Source organism: Triturus cristatus, chromosome 6 (genome assembly GCF_964204655.1).
Source record: "Triturus cristatus chromosome 6, aTriCri1.1, whole genome shotgun sequence".
Classification (NCBI taxonomy): domain Eukaryota; kingdom Metazoa; phylum Chordata; class Amphibia; order Caudata; family Salamandridae; genus Triturus; species Triturus cristatus.
In genome coordinates, this window is record NC_140589.1 from 1,160,756,312 (window position 1) to 1,160,774,235 (window position 17,924).

At 43.3% G+C, this 17,924-nt stretch overlaps 1 protein-coding gene across 8 annotated transcripts in view; it reads left to right on the forward strand.

Moving 5' to 3' along the window:
* LOC146821128 (uncharacterized) overlaps positions 1-17,924 on the forward strand; it is a 257,656-nt gene that overhangs the window by 134,438 nt on the left and 105,294 nt on the right. For 7 of the 8 annotated variants that reach the window (XM_085612090.1, XM_085612087.1, XM_085612086.1 and 4 more), the window contains one exon: positions 9,361-12,179. The exons of the other annotated variant lie outside the window; for it this stretch is intronic. In XM_085612090.1, the coding sequence (XP_085468216.1) occupies positions 9,361-9,816 (456 nt within the window). In that variant the 3' untranslated portion in view covers positions 9,817-12,179. Of the gene's footprint in view, positions 1-9,360; positions 12,180-17,924 lie in introns of those variants that run through there. 8 annotated transcript variants of the gene reach the window in all.

Sequence of the window (17,924 nt, forward strand, 5' to 3'; positions counted from 1 at the left end):
ATTCCCATCAGGCTAGCAATGCTACAAATTGTTGGATATGTGGCCGACTCCCTCCCTATCAGAACTATAAGGGAATTCTGCCTCTCTTTCCATATCCGTTCACACACAATGGCTCCTGTGGAGCATGGTTTAGTTTAATTAATTCCTTCAATTCAAACTCAGTAACTTATCAAAACAATAGGGTATGGGGAAACCTGAACCTAGTTTTACTCAAAGTCTGCTACCCTAACAAGGAGGGACTTCCCAAAAGAATAGGAACTGATCTAGAAAATGAAGTATAAGGATTAGGGAATTTCACGCTTAATCTCATGATCCTGAATGTTGAATCCGAAGCTGCACCAATTTTGCCCGCTATGTCAGTATTTCCAGTTAAAGGTGAATTATGTGTAAGAAAGAATGGTTCCATACATATGGGCCATAGTAGATGCACCACTGTAATAGAATTCAGTGATCAAGGCAAGTCTACATTTAGAGCTTCTCGCCATTCCTACTTCGTATGTGGTCAGACTGCATATATACGTTTGCCTCTAGATTGGGATGGTACCTGCTACATCGGATTCCTTTTGCCACCTGTTTTCCTAGCTCCTCCTGATTATCATAGAAATACTCATTTAATACACAATAGAGAACGGAGAGATCTCCCAATAGTCGATTACACTGAGACAGCATGGGAAAAATACACAGATTTCAATAAAGGTCTCTTTCCCTATATAGGTACAGTTACCAATAGTAAACTGATACGTAGATTAACCAGAACCCTTGAAGCAGTAGTGAACGAAACTATTTCCGCCTTAGGCAATTTAACAGAAGAGCAGTCTGCTATGCGGATTGTTGTGCTTCAAAATCGTCTTGTCCTTGACGTCATCCTGGCCGATAGGGGCGGAGCTTGTAGGGTCATCGGATCAAGTTGTTGCATTTTCATACCAGAAAATTCGCCGTCAGTATATAAAGCCATAACTCGCCTTCATAAGATTGTAAGCCAGATACACCAGAATCCAGGCACCTGGACTTGGTCCGGTTGGTTTTGGAGTGTATTGTCAGCCTGGGGATGGAGGGTCCTATCCTTCCTAGGTATTGGCTTTCTCATACTATTCAGTTGCTGCTTATGCCTACAATGTGGACCAGCGATTTGTGGTCTGTGTGCCACATCGTGTATTCCACCACCAAGATTTCATTCATCCCGGAAGAAGAAAGAAGAACAAATGATGCTATATGAACAGATCGACGGATTGATGAAGATTGATATCTCCTAAGGGCAAGTAGGGGACAAGGAGGGAATGTGGAAATATGGATTTTTATGATCAGTTATGTCCCCTATCTTGGACCCCAACGGTTTCATGTATAAATCACAAGTACATGTATGTTCCCTCCAGTTCCAGTTATGAAGACGCAAACACATGTGCGTCCACCGTCAACATGTCCTCTTTCAGATCCACCATGAATGGGCCGGATATTCTATTCCTAAGTATGAAAGGCCACCGGCTTTATATGGTTCATTTATCCCATTTTACAGTCCAGGCGAGTAGGCCCTGATTCTGCCATTAAGCCTTTTCCTGCCTTCTGCCTCTGAAAGCTCCAGTCTGAGCTCGCATCTGTATCCATGAACTTTGTCCTACTCCCTGCGCGGCTAACGGTGCCTGACTCGGCCTGTCTGCTTGCCAAAAACTGTATTTCACCTTCGAGATTATCTGCTCCGCTCCCCATCCAATGCATTCCTGTCTAGTAGTTTAAGTAAACATTCTTCCAGCTACCGAGCAAAAGGCCCGGCTTCTCTGTCTTTATGCAAGTAATTCATAGCCCTGTTACTATGAAAGATTTCTGCCCTTGCATCTCATGCAGACACTTAGACGCTTGTACACGCACTCACAGTCAGTATAGAATAGATTTTATTCGAGAGACCTTTCCTTTTGGATAACATAGTTCTTTAAACATAGGATGTTAGATATGATTTGGGATTAGGTTGACTTGACCCCCCAGACTTCTGTCTCCACATGTAGAGCTAAATGTCAAGTCCCCTTCACCCCCTAGTTGCACGTCAATCACACATCATGCTGCTGCGCGCGCATCTCTGCCAAGTATTCCTGCTGACATTGCGAAATTCCTTCATGGAACCACCCATTTGTGACATCATACCTAATGACGTTCTTTAGTTACGCCTAGTTACACCCATTTTAGTTACGCATGTATGTTTTTATCTCTGTTATCAACTGTTACGCCTCCTGCATCTGTTTCACTATAATGCCTCTTCTATAAAAATGATTACCTGTCAATAAAGTATGGTCCTTCACTTCCTGAAACTTCGTGGTGATGGAATATGGAGTCCACAATTCGAATTGATTTTGGAATAAAGCCCGTTCCGAACCTCTAATACCACGGATTCTGCCTCTTATTTTACTGAGCTATTCTTATAAATTTTCTGCATCAAATTAAGTACCGGTAATTAAATTATTTACCACATCTCAATGTCCTATAGCATCACATGCTTTATTTCTCAATGTACAATACCGAGCACATGTGTGCACCACTGCCCACAACACTGCACTTCGAGACCAAAAAGTACAATCCACAACTCTCTCTCCCTCTCATTCCTTCAAATGCACATCCCACACGTTCTATTCTTGGCAAGGCTGTCCTACTCCGTGACAGCTCCCACCGAAAGACTGCAAGATTACAAGAAAGAAACTTGTAAGAGAATCAAGGCATATGCAGGACCGTCGACATCCAGGTTAGAATGAAATAACACACTAAAGTCAGTTAAAATAATGGTAGTCAAAGGCCATCACTGGGTGTCAAACCACAAGAGTGCCCCTAGTACTACAGTACTCAATAGTACATTTCATAAACTGAATCGCAAACTACAATTTATGATTTGGTAAATTACACATCAGTATCCCAAGAGACAAGTGAGTTTGTATATGTACCCTTTATGTAGCCTCAGTTGTTTTTGTACAGGGTGCAACATTATAGGCAAAAAAAAAGAAAACACAACGAGTTTGTACAGTTCACATCCTGAACTCATGTATATGGAGGTGCTTGTAGAAAATTGGATTATTGCTTTTTTAATCCGCATCTCAACTATCTGTTGGCTCACACTATTCTTTCCCGACCTTATCTTATCGACTGGCCTTCACGGTCTCCTGCTAGCATTCTCTCGTCTCACGACTGTCCTCCAACACACACAAACGTATCTCGCCACCTGCAAGTTAGTTATGAATCTGTTAATGTATTAGTTTGAGGGTGGGGTGACAAACATAGTTGGAGGAGAGGTCTCTTCGAGTCATCTGACACTTTGTTTTCAAACCTTTCTTATTGGTTCCACCTTGTTTTCCAACTTTCCTTATTGGCTCTTTCTTGTATGCTCTGGGAGTGTATTTTATTAATAATTGTAACATTGTATGGTATAAAGCTTAATGCGCCACAGAGTGAAGTGGCAGTCTCCTGAGAACCTACTTTGTGTACTTCTAGGATAACTGTACTAGCTGCAGCTAAATAAATTCGATCTTCTAACGCCGACAGTGTCCCGTGTCTCTGTGTAGCGAAGCAGGAGAACTCCAGAGACTTTGGGCATACCCTGCACCGCCAGGTCCAAAAGGTTCTGGTTCTTCAACTGGCGCCCAACGTGGGGCGGCTTCAGTGGTACTGGTTCTGCTCGAAGGTTGTGAGGAACCCCGCAAGAAAATTCCGGAGGGTTCGCGAGCCACACTAAGCGACCCCTGTATGTCGAAAGTGGTCCGAAGGTCTTTTGCAGCGTGGTTACTCCTTCCTGACGGCTACTGACGACTGCTGCCCTGACTGCCGCCCTGCTTTGGCCCTTCCTTTGATGATGTATGGTAAGGCGATACGATAGACGAGCCTCTGTTGGTGGAAGAAGACGTCCTTAGTTAAGTATTTTCGTGGGTCGCGCCCACAAGTTTTGTTCTTTGATTAATTTCCTTGGGTTCTTAGATTTATCTTTTGCAAAAGATAAAGCCGAGGGTAAGTGCATTTGTGCTGCGTAAACTGAGTTTTACTCCCTTGAAGTTTGTGAACAGTCCGGAGACATCTCGAGATGCCTGGTCTGACTAAGTTTGGAAGAATTTGTTGTCTTGGTTGCTATAAATGCTATCCGATGTTGCCTGTTTCTCCTTCTGATAATAAGAAAGATATAGAAGAAGATCCCCTAATGTCCCATTTATTAAGGTTGCCTCCGCCCTATGCGCAAAATGCCAATGTACCTCAGCCGTTACAGCCTGTTCAGCCGCCAATGGTACTTCCGCCTGTTCCGGCTCTTCCGCATTTGCCTCCTCCAGTATTACCGCCCTTGCCGGTTTTACCGTTAGTTTCAACTTCTTTGCCCTCATCTCCTGATCTTAGATCTCCTTTGCCTTCTGCTCCTCCTGCAGTTATCCATTCTTCTCCTGTTAGTTCCCCTAATACTCTGTCTCCAATTCTTATGTCTAATTCACCGTCTATGCGTAAGCGTCTCACAGACTCTGTTACTAGTATTCTATCTCCTTTCTTTGGAGCTTTAAATGTGTTTCCGGCTTTTGTTCGAAGACAATCTCGTAGTCAGTTCCCAGATTTTGAGGAACGAGAGAAGTTAGACTCTCTTGCACGAAGATGGATCAAGAAGGGTCCACAATATAGTGTGCTTGATATTATGCCTACCTTTTTGCAATGGAATGCGCCTACGCAAAGATATACTTTCAATGTAATGTGCGACATTCTCATTAAGGAATGGGAAGATGTGAGTTTGAGTCCGGTCTCACAAGATCTGTTAAATGTTCAGACTGATTTTGAAAAAGGACTTATTGTAGGTTCTAAGGTTGAGGAAGCCGTAAGGACGCTTATCTCTTATAGATCCTTATTGTTCTCTCAGACTTTTCTTGATTCCGATCCGTCGGTTAGACTGACGTCGAAAAATTACCCTATGAGAGAGGTTCCTCCAGTATGGAAGGAGGCAGTTGCGGCTGTAGGTGCTAATGCACCTATTCCTGCTCATTTCCAACGTATATGGGTACATGTCCCTTGGAAGAGATCTGAAGTTTTGGCCCTTAAGCAGACTCTACCAGATCCTCGTAAGAACCCTGCAGGTTACTACAAAGAATTATCGCAGACAGTTGATGCTTGTATTATGAACATAGCAGATATTGACATGCTAATGGGTAATGTGGTCCCACAGACAATATGGGCTAAGATTCATAGAGAGGATCATGTGCAGGAACTAGGTGCTACTTGGGATGTTATAACTAATACAGATAGAGACCAAGTGGGTGGCGCAAAGCCTGACGCTCTGATCTCGGAACTCCCTGGTAGAATCATTACGTTAATGAAAACTATGATGCCTGCACTGAGAGTTAACTGGGATAAACTAGCAGCATGCAAACAAAAGAAAGATGAGAGTGTCTCCGACTTCTTTACTCGTTTCGAGGAGACATTTATCGACCACAGTGGTCAAGACATGGCTACAGAGGGTGGACAGCGATTATTCGTGGACAAATTTGTATTCAATTTGCTTCCCGAGCTGTCACACAAATTAAAAGATTCAGAAAGTTCATGGGCTGTTTCTTCTTCTGCCCAGATATTGGCTACTGCGCAATATTATGAGAATAGGGACAAAGAAGAAAGAGAAAAGCAAGAGAAAAAGACGAAAGAATTAAAGACGAAGGTTCTCTTGCAACAAGCCTATCCTCCTTGTTATGCTTAGCCTCAAATTCAGCAGCCCCCGCAGTTTCAGAGGTTGTATCAAAAACCTGAGCCATACAATCTGCGACCTTTGTTAGGTCCTAATCAATGTGCCTATTGTAGAGAGGAAGGTCATTTTAAGAATAGTTGTCCGGTTTTATTGCAGCGCAATGGAGCGTTATCTGCTCCACGAGGTCGTGCTGGCCTCCAGTCAGCAAACAGAGGTAGAGGTCAAGGTGTGTTGACTCAAGAACAGCGTGCCCTTCCTTCTCCCAATTCCGTGAACTACTTTGATCAGCAAACTGTGAGGTCTGCACAGTATTACAATGAAGACCATTATGTTGAAGGCGAGAATGAAAGTCTTCATGCTAACTAGGACAGCCATGGACAAAGTAAGGGAGTTGTGCCAATCCCAGTAGATCAAAATGGACCATATGTTAACGTCACTACAATGGGTGTTTCAGAGCCATTTCTTCTGGATACTGGAGCAATGAGAAGTTCTATCATTCATTCTAAACTCCCTGGGGCACCTTTGTCTGGCTTAACGAATGTCTCCGTAGGATTTTCTGGCGCCCCTGTTCGCAATCCAGTTTCTTGCCCTTTGCCTATTTCAGTTGGTCCCTATGATTTGGAAGCTCCACTTCTGCTAACGAATGGTTGCGGTGAGAATCTGTTGGGTCTAGACCTATTGAAAAGAATGCATGCTACAATATATTGTTCTCCTTCAGGTGTACATCTTACTTTAGGACAGAAATTGGTCTCCCCAATGTATTTATCCAAAGATCAGTTTCCACCTGAATTACTTTCTCTTCCAGCAGCACTTTGGGCCACGGGTCCGAACGATGTGGGTTGTCTTGAGATTCCGCCTTATGTTGTCACTCTCAAGCCCAATGTTGAATTACCGCGCATCCCACAATATAGAATTTCTGCAGAAGGTGAGAAAGCGCTTTTGGGAATCATCCATGACTTAATACGGAAGGGTGTGGTTGAAGAAACAAGAGGTAACACATGCAATAGTCCTATTCTTCCTATTCTTAAACGCACCGATCCTTCTCAGCCTCCTGTGTACCGTTTTGTAATTGATCTGCGAGAAGTAAACGAAATTGTGATCCCACAATTTCCTGTTGTTCCAGATATCACTGCTTTGTTGACAATGATACCTTCCACAGCAACTTGGTTCTCTGTTATCGATTTAAAGAATGCCTTCTTCAGTATTCCCATTGCAGAAGAGAGTAGGGACATTTTTGGCTTCTCTCTTGGAGGCCGAAGCTTCCGGTTTAAGCGTGCACCCCAAGGCTATTGTGAAAGTCCCTCTATTTACAGCCAAGCTTTAAAATGTCATCTTGATACTTCTCACTTGCCGTCTGGTGCTGCTCTTATCCAATATATGGATGACCTATTAGTTGCCGCTGATTCAGAAGATATCTGCAAAGATGTCACTGTTGCATTGTTACGCCACTTGTTTAAACTGAATCACAAGGTTTCACCTTCCAAACTACAATATGTTTGTCGAGAGGTTACCTACTTGGGTCATCTCCTCTCAAAGGAGGGACGACGATTGACACCAGAACTAATTCAGGCGATTGCGCGAATGTCTGTACCATCCAAACAAAGGGAAGTACATGCCTTTCTGGGTATCACTTCTTATTGTAGACAGTGGATCCCTAACTTTTCTCTAGTTGCTAAACCTTTGTTGGCACTCACTTTAAAAGATATGCCTCAGCCCCTTCCATGGACTAATGAGTGCCAAAAGAGTTTCACTGACTTACGTACCGCTCTGTGTTCTGCTCCTGTACTAGGCACTCCAGATTACACTAAGCCTTTTACGCTTTATGTGCATGAGAGAGAAGATTGTGCATTGTCAGTTTTAACACAGCAATTTGGAGACAAACAGCGGCCATGTGCCTATTTTTCGGCTACGTTAGATCCTGTAGCTAAAGCATTGCCCAGTTGTCTCAAAGCGACAGCAGCAGCAGATATTTCTATCCGACAGTCTGCTGGAGTGGTGTTGGATAACACTCTCATTGTCATGGTGCCACATGCAGTGGATACATTGCTAAACAGAACAAAAACACAGCATCTTACGAGCGCTCGTCTAACTGGATCCGATCTGACGCTGTTGGCTAGTCACATACACATCAAGCGATGTAATACCCTGAATCCAGCTACTTTGTTGCCCCTTCCAAATGAGGAAAATGTTGAGGATCAGCATGATTGTTTCTTCCGTACTGAGGAAGAGACAAAAGGAAGAATTGACCTGAGAGACACACCGCTAGAGAATCCGGATGGAACTCTATGGGTAGATGGTTCTTGTTTTAAAATGCCTAATGGAGATACAGTTTCAGCCTATGCTGTAACTACTTTACATACGGTTGTGGAAACTGCACGCATTAGACACAATTCAGCGCAAGCAGCCGAATTGATAGCATTAACAAGAGCTTGTGTATTATCGAAAGGGAAAAGAGTGAACGTATACACTGACAGCCAATACGCTTTTGGTGTAGTGTTCAATTTTGGGCGTCTCTGGAAGGAGAGGGGTTTCCTCACTTCACATGGCACCAAAATACAACAGGGTCAGTTAGTGACTGATCTCCTCGAATCACTTGCCTTACCCACCCAAATAGTGATAGTGAAATGTAGTGCACACAAGAAGATTACGGATGATGTTGGTCGAGGAAATGCATTTACAGACGAAATAGCGAAGAAGACAGCAAGAGATTCAACGAGTCGAATGTATGTGGCAGGTCCTGCGAATTGGGTCAGAGAGAGAGGAATGTGTGAGAATACAGTGGAAAGTGTAAAAGCGATTCAGAAAGAAGTTTCAGAAAAGGAGATGAGCAAGTGGAAAGAAAGTACGGGAATGTTAGATGAGATGGGTTGTTGGGTGGAATTGTCTGAACATCAACGTTGGCTGTTACCAGATGCCTATGTTCTCCCAGTGGTTACTATGGCACATGGTCCAGCCCACTTAAGTGCAAAAGGCATTTGTAAACTTCTGGCTCCAGTGTGGCAGAATGAAAATATCTCAAAATGTGCAGACAATGTAGTAAAGCACTGTATTGTTTGTTTAATGTACAACCCGGGAAAGGGAACCCCAACTCCAGCAGGTCACTTTGCACCTCCGACATATCCATTTGAGGTGTTGCAAATCGATTACATGAGCGATGCAACAACCTCAAATATGTTCTGGTGGTAGTATGCGCCTTTTCAAGGTGGATAGAAGCATACCCTCTAAAGGATAACACAGCCCTATCCACAGCCAAAATCCTTCTAAAAGAGTTCTTCCACAGGTTTGGTTTGCCGCGCATTGTCTGGAGTGACAATGGGAGCAAATTTGTTGGCCAAGTCATGCAGAAAGTTTGTGCAGGTCTTGGTATCAAGCAAAAGTTCCACGCGGCAAATCATCCACACTCAGCGGGTTTAGTAGAATGTTACAACGGAACCTTGAAGTTGAAATTAGCAAAGGTTCAAGCAAGCACAGGACTCAATTGGCCCGATGCTTTGCCGTTAGCTCTGCTATCCACCAGAGCTGCAGTACACTCTCGTTTGGGACTTAGCCCATATGAAGTGGTATTTGGCCGTCCGGCCAACGTATGGGGAATACCTCGCCCTAAGAAATTCTCAGACTTGCCATATCCAATGTTGATTGATTATCTGCATGACCTTATGACTAAATTGCGTGTTCTTCATCAACAGGTTCAGAGTGCTCTGCCAGAGGCTTCCACAGACCCAGGTCACTCCATCCGACCAGGTGACTGGGTATGCGTGAAGAATTTTCAGAGGTCCAGCAATTTGCAACCCAGGTGGCGGGAGCCTCGAATGGTCTTGTTGACTACAAGGACAGCAGTTAAAGTCGAAGGAAAGAAAAATTGGATTCACGGTGTGCATTGTAAGAAAGTGCCTTTGCCATACGATCAATGGGTACGCAGAGGTGTTGGTGACTGTGAAAGTGAAAAGACTCCACGATTCGTACCCTTCAGCGATGCACACCTGAATGGGACACTGTCTAAGAAAGAGGACGACGACATTTTACAGGAAGCAATTCCATCACATCGTCGCTTGGATACGACTGAACCACGAACATTGTTCCAAAACCAGAATGTTCTGGGGAAAGAACACTATAATTTGAGACCTAGACCGAAGAACATTTAAGACTCTCTTCTCCCTTGTGTAGTATTCTGTCCCGGTTGCAGGGTCATGGTAGGAGTCTAGGTCACGACCTGAGTAGTGGCAATAGGCCTGCGGGATCTTCAGTGTCATAGGACGGTAGTACATCGTTACTTGAGTGATTGAGGAAGATTGCCGTGAGCATCCATTAGTAAGATGGAAACTACACTAAGTAATAAAGAAAGAAGAGATGAAATGAAGAAAGCATCCTGTAAAATAATGTACAGTCGTTTTAGTATAACTTTATGTGTTTTTATATCATTATGTATTGTTTTGGCGATTATTAGTTGGATAATTTATGCTTTGCAGCCAAGAAATGCCTCCCCTTCTTCCTCTTTGCCTTCTTCTACTATCTCTCCACACCTCTTTCATACTCTTCCTTCACATGAACTCATCAGAAGAACTGAGTATTATAACAATTCCTTTATCCAGCTATTACATCAGCACCAATTAGTGGTTAATACAACTGATTGTTGGGTGTGTGGTCTTATGCCACATACCACAGAGAAAGGAATGCCATACCTAGTTCTCCCTTTTTCTTATGTAGGTTCTGCTTGGGCTTACTTCGTCATCTTCTCCAACTCTTATCAAAGTAAATTCAGACGAATTATCCGGATTTTAGTCATAGTTCTTTGATTAAAGGTATGGTAGTTATGGTTAAAATCATGGAAAATAGCAAAATCTCCAGTGACGAAAGAAAAGCATACACTAATTGGAACGTCACTCAATATATGTCTAGTCTTAGTAGTAAAGTTGGAAAAGGAAAGTCCTCGCCAATTTGGACTATACCACATCAGGGTAACTTCTGCTTACAGATAAATGATCGCTCTTCTGACACTACACAAAGGAATAACTGCTCCTACACGTACGTTTATTCCTCTCGAGACTCGCCTCCTCTAGTGCCGTCTCAAGGCACCTATTTCATCTGCTATGATAGAGCTTATACTTGGTTACCAACGGGTTTCTCTGGTAATTGTTATATAGCCTTTCTTCTTCCCCCTACCTACACTGCTTCCACAAATCATCACCGAACCCGAAACGGCAGAGGGATTATTGATTCAAAGGACACAGCAGGACAAGAGGGAGGAGATTTCCTTAAAGGTTTTCTTCCCTTCTGAGGTCCAATGGCTAACAGCAGAAATATAAGGCAATTGGTCCGTGTCGTAGAGACTACAATAGACATCACTGTAGGAGCCTTAAGTAACATCACGGCAGAACTACAGGCGGATCATCTTATGACCTTACAAAATCGAGTTGCCTTAGACTTTGTTCTTGCCGATCGTGGTGGAGTGTGCAAATTGATCGGGTCAAGTTGCTGTATTTTCATTCCTAATGACGCTCCGACAGTATACCAAGCTATCTCCAAGTTGCACATAATCTCTGAGTCTATTCATCAGGACGAAGGAGATTGGTCTTTAACGGAATGGTTTTGGGGACTACTGTCCAAATGGGGTTGGAAAGCATTGACGTTCCTTGGTATAATCCTGACCATTATATTTTCCTGTTGTCATTGTATGCACTGTGGTCCCGCTATCTGCGATCTTTGTGCTACTATGTGCATCCCAAAATGCAAACCACAAGTAACAGAAAACATAAGAATGATGTTACAGCAACAGCTCGATGACCTCATAGCTATTGACGTGGACTCAGATTAACATGAGTCTATCTTGCCTGAGTTCTGGCAAAAGGAGGGTCTGAGGAACTTCGATTTTCGATCACGATCGAATCGACCCGCCATTTTGTGGCCCGCAGCCATTTTGTGTTGCCATCACTCAGGCAGCACGGCGAACAAAGTCTATTCTGCTTTTTCTGTAGCCTGGTGTCGAAATACGTCCTCGGCCTCTATTTGCAAAGCTGGTGTTAGAACTAGCCGAGTACACTAATCCCTGTCTGGCTTTTCTAATCCGCATCTCAACTATCTGTTGGCTCACACTATTCTTTCCCGACCTTATCTTATCGACTGGCGTTCACTGTCTCCTGCTAGCATTCTCTCATCTCACGACTGTCCTCCAACACACACAAACGTATCTCACCACCTGCAAGTTAGTTATAAATCTGTTAATGTATTAGTTTGAGGGTGGGGTGACAAACATAGTTGGAGGAGAGGTCTCTTCGAGTCATCTGACACTTTGTTTTCAAACCTTTCTTATTGGTTCCACCTTGTTTTCCAACTTTCCTTATTGGCTCTTTCTTGTATGCTCTGGGAGTGTATTTTATTAATAATTGTAACATTGTATGGTATAAAGCCTGATGCGCCACAGAGTGAAGTGGCAGTCTCCTGAGAACCTACTTTGTGTACTTCTAGGATAACTGTACTAGCTGCAGCTAAATAAATCTGATCTAACGCCGACAGAGTGTCCCGTGTCTCTGTGTAGCGAAGCAGGAGAACTCCGGAGACTTTGGGCGTACCCTGCGCCGCCAGGTCCAAAAGGTTCTGGTTCTTCAACCCGAATTTTGAAAATAGATAAAAATGTAATAAACTAAAGGACACCTAACTGACAAAAATCCAATAAGGGAACCTGAAATATATTTTTTTGTTTTAAGACCTCAGCACAATTTCACTCTGACTGCGATGAGTGCATATAGGATGCACCATTTAAGTTTATCCTCACCAAAGATTTTAACTTCTGACTTTAATCCTTAAGTGCCAATCCACATCAGGAGTACACTTCTAAAACTCCTCCAAGGCCTCAAGTTCAGCCCGCACGTCCCTGATGGTGGGCCAATTACTGTACTCAGAGATACTGTGCAGATATCAATTTCGGCTCTGGGGGCTGACAGAAGACTAATGACTGCTATTGCACGGTTGAGAAGAGGAGAGGCCCGCGGCATAGAGAGGACGCAAGTGGTGAGATGAGTACTGCACATCGGATCCTGCACAGGCCTTACTGTGAATGACTGCAGTTGCCTGGGTGCCCCTGATGCTTCGCCAAACCTGTATTTATGCCCCTTTCACCTGAGACCGCAGACGAGACGTCCACGCTGCATTTAACGGCCTACACCCAAGAAGGAGAACCATGAATTGCTAGGCAATCACTAGTAACTACGCCCGTGTCCGGAAGGGCCACATCGATGACCCCCACAGTCCTACAAGGCAAGATTTTCCCCTCTCCAGGGAGAGGGGATTTTTAATGACGAACTTAGTAGTACAAAATCTATTTTATGGGGACAAGGGTGGGCCGTATTCAAGTCTGCCCAGATGGCACACTGCAGGCTGAGAATGAACCTCTGGACACACAGAACTCCTTTTCACCATTGTGTTTAGTACAAGTGACCCAGGATAGTGAACTTACTCTGGACTGAGCGGACCCTCACTAGTACAAATGATATCTCCTTTATATCAGTATTGGCCCTGTTACTTGTGGGAACAGTGCAGCCCGAACTGCCAAGCCAGGTCCTACCATGACCGGAAACAAGCATCCTGGGACCGGTTTCAGAGCATCACCCTTCATCAGCCAGGCTAGCTTGAATCCAGTGGTCTAGTGAGCACGGGACTCAAGTCTGGGCATACCCCTCCCACTTAGGGCAACATAGGCAAAAGAAAAAATTGTTGGACATAATGCTGGACAATGCAAACATTCACCCTCAGTCACAAGGATCTGAGTGGGAAGGATATGCCCAGACTTGGGTCCCGTGCTCACTACACCAGTGTATTCAAGCTAGCCTGGCTGATGAAGGGTGATGCCCTGAAACTGGTCCCAGGATGCTTGTTTCCAGTCCATGGAGGACCTGTCTTGGCAGTTCGAGCAGGACTGTTCCCACAAGGAACAGGGTCAAGACTGATTTGTATATGGCTGGGTCCAACCTGGGGTGGTGTTGTGAGCAAAAGACTGATGGATTAAACCCAGATTCTTGTGACTGGCGTCAATGTTTGCATTGTCCAGCATTCCGTCCATCAATTGTTTCTTTTGCATATGTTGCCCTAAGTGGGAAGGGTATGCCCAGACGTGGGTCCCGTGCTCACTACACCACTCACTCAGCTCAAGCTAACCTGGCTGATGAAGGGTGATGCTCTGAAACAGGTTCCAGGATGCTTGTTTCGAGCAAGGGAGGACCTGGCTTGGCAGTTCGGGCTGGATTGTTCCCACAAGGAACAGGGTCAAGACTGATTTGCATATGGCTGGGTCCAAACTGGGGTGGTGTGGTGAGCAAATGATTTATGGATTAAACCCAGATTCCTGTGACTGGGGGTGAATGTTTGCACTGTCCAGCATTCCGTCCATCAATTGATTCTTTTGCATCAATAATATTTGAGCCACACGCTTTGTAGGGTGTTACTCATTCCATCAATTGTTCAGATGGGGAGACCGTGACAACATAAAGCTTAGTAGACAGTAATGTCTTTGAGTAAAGAATTGTATGTAGATTGTTCACTCCATTAGTTGTAATATGTCAGATAAGTGAGAATGGGCACATTCACACTGTCATCTTGTTTTGAGTTACAGTAACAGGTCCTCATAGTAGCTCTAGTCATTTCAGTCTCTACTTGTCAACACTTGCTAAATGGTTAACTCCATGAGAAATGAACATCAGTTGTAATATGTCAGACAAGTGAGAAGGGTTAAAATCACAATTTCATCTTGTTTTGAGTTACAGAAACAGGGACTCATGGTAGTTGTAATCCTTTCAATCACTACTTGCCAACACTTGCAAAATGGTTAGTGTGAAATAACTGTCGACAAAATGCAGCTGGGATGGAACATACATTTACATATTTACACCTATCATGAGTCCTGGAATGATATTTTTTATTGAATACACTTACAGACACCAATGCAACATGTGCCATTTAATGGAGGTTCATATTTGTGATCTTGTATGCAACAATACACATTAACACAGACAATCCGACATCTCTTATACTCTGAAGATTGCCTATTAGGAAACTAGGAACACAACACAATGGCAAAAGGTGAGTTGAGTGCAAACAGGACATTGAGGTATTGCGACAGTTAGTGAGGTGTAACTTACCAGACTCCACTCCTCTAAGTATTCATGTCAAACCTTCGGAGTGTAAGATCTACAAGACCTTTTCCTCCCAGGACAGGTACTGGGAGGACCACCACCAGTCCGCTGCACCTCCAGGTATTGCTTGGAGGCCAAGCAATGCACCTTCCCCCTCAGGTTATTCCACCTCTTCCTACTTTTCTCCTGTGTGCACAGGGTGGTACCTACAGCATTCACTCTGTCTACTACTCTGGGCCACATGTCCCATTTCTGACAGATAGTAGTGTGTTGGAATTATGTTCCAAACAATTGTGGCTCTACTCTTATGAATTCATTCTGCCTCTTAAAAAGAGAGATCTTTTGTCTGGTCATATTCCCAAATTAAAGTCAGTGACAATGCAGCCATAAACACATCAAAGAATAAAAGGAAACTGTGCTGCAAAAGTGTGTGGAGAGTGGTAAAATAGATGGGGAAAAAGGGCTGCTTTTTCTCACCAATATGGTGCCTCAGAATTGCTGTGCTGCAGTTGAGTGGCAAAGGAACATAGTCTAAAATCGGGTGTGTTTTATAGTGTGATTTGCTGGTGGATCCACTTGGCCAAGGGATATCATATGTGTTGTATTAGTATCCATCCAATGGCCACTGTTATGGTGCTGTGCTGAGAACATTCCGTGATGGACTACTGCCTTCAGGGAACTGCCGCAAGGGGACCGCCAGTACAACTGTGTTTTTGTAATCTGCTCAGCAGGAACCCGCAGCCCTGATTGCAACGGAGTATGAATCGCCAGCATTGTAGTCTACCGCATCATAGGTGGGACACACCATCGACGCAGTCAGCGGCTCAGACTGCAATCATCATTATAGGGTGGGCAATAGACTGCGGAGTCCTCGGTGCACATGGGACCGCTGCACCAGCAGTATGGCATTAAGACTGATAAACTCGTAATTAGGCCCTACGTACTCACAAGAAGCCTAAATAAGCCATCCAGTAAAGAGGAAACTACAGTTCTCTTTACCCAGGTGTGTATCATCAGCAATCACCAACAATAAGTACTCTGGTATCAGATGTATGATGGAACCACGCATGCCATTACCATGCAAGCTTCTACAACACGGTCTGAAGAACGAAATTGCCTGTACAATACATGTATTAACCAAGCATTTCACTAACACACATATCCATTGGGTTACATTTAAAGTACCTTTACCAGGCAGACTAATATATCATGCATACCATTACCATGCATACCGTTACAACGCTACATTGTTGTATGCTAAGAAATGTACCCTAACATAAAATGTAATACATTTCATTTTAATCAGGAGAAGTTACTAAAATGAGGCTGCGCAGAATTATTTTCCAAAACATATTTTACGTCAAAACATGACAAATGAAGCATACCAAAGTACAGGGTATTGCTTTAGAAAACTCGTACCAATTATCTCGTTTGTACATTAGTCCTTCCTTTATTTCAACCCTATGAGTTTAGCTTCTCCCAAATTAAAATGGCTGTCCATTAATGTGACTAAGGCAAACAAACAAAAAACATTCACCAAAGTATTTGTTTCGTAAAACTTTTTTCAGCTAACGCAAAACAACCATAAAAGTACAAACAAAATAGCACAATTAAAACAGTTAAAAAATTGGAGATATAATGCATACAATAATGATTATAGAAATTCATTTCTTTCACTATTACATGATACTTTTCCTCACACTGATCGATTTAAAAATAAATAGGGCAACATTATAACATAAAAAAGGCTCAACTAGTGTCATCAAATATCTCATTGCTGCTTTATGTGACCTAATGTTCTCTGCAACAAACAATGGTTTAAGATAGCCACCCCTAAAATTTAGGTAAAATTTACAGAACAATAGAAAGCGCAATGTGCTTTATTTACTTTAGTTGTCGCAAGGACAAAGGGCCATATCAGGTGGGCGGGAACTCATAGTTGGTAAACCGACTAGGTGGAGCACAATGAATGCCACATCTCATTCTCGTCAGCAAAAATAAATCTGTGCATTAGTCATGTATGTTAGGTGATTATTTCCTCCCTCCTCCTAGTTCAAAGATTTATAAAAGGCAACCATTGGTTTGTTCCTCTGGTCTATCGATCGACAATCCAGTCTATGCTGGAGAAAGGTTTCTTTAATCATTCTCTTGGTTAGATATAGTATCTTTGTGGGATCTGACCAGATAGATAAGTTAAATAGCCTGGCGGGGGAGGAATTGACATACAGTACCCAAGGAATACTTTGTGCATCATTCAGGGTTGAACAGTCTTAAATAATTGATCTAGTAAAATAAGTTTCTTCCTTGGCCCATATTGAAGACCACAACAACAACAACGGTCTAACCAATAAAAGATCCTCTAGAAGCTGTAGTCCGACCTCATGGTGTATAATAGTATTTGATTCTGAGGAGGTAAAGCATTTTAAAAATCTATTTTTCAGTATTTGCAAGGCCGAGTTATTTGCGTATCCCCGGAGGCCTGCCCCATAAAGGGCTGTGGTCACTCCTTTTGCTTTGTGAATGGCTACCATCTCATTAATGGGTCGATTCCCTAGTTTGAAAGGATATTAAAAAATCCCTTGGGGTGCCCTACTCATTGTAGCTCTAGTGTTTAAAATATGTTGTGAACATGAACCATTGCCTACAAATAAAATACCCAAATAACAAAACAAGTTCACTAAAACAATTGGGGTGTTCTCAGTCAAAAAACAATTTACAGGATTTATGCCTGGTCCCACAACCATGGTAAATGTTTTAAATGTGTTCATTTCCATTTTCTTTTGGGTCATAAAATCTGCGAATGCATTCATCAGTCTCTGGATGCCCACGGGAGTCCGTCCTATTAATACCGCATCATTGGCATATAACAACACAGGTATTGGGCGATCGTCTGTAAATGATTATCTATCCCATTAATAAAAAGAGAAAAAAGCATTGGTTCTAGCACACACCCTTGAATGCCTTGCCCCACTTTAAATTTGGTCAAACGATCCCCCCGGGTGCCAAACCAGACTTGGCTGGTTAGATTCTCATAAAGACGGGAGAGAAACCCAATAATTGGCCTATGCTCTCCCAGGAAGGTCAAGGTTGACCAAAATAAGTTATGGCCGACCAGGCCGAAGGCGCTA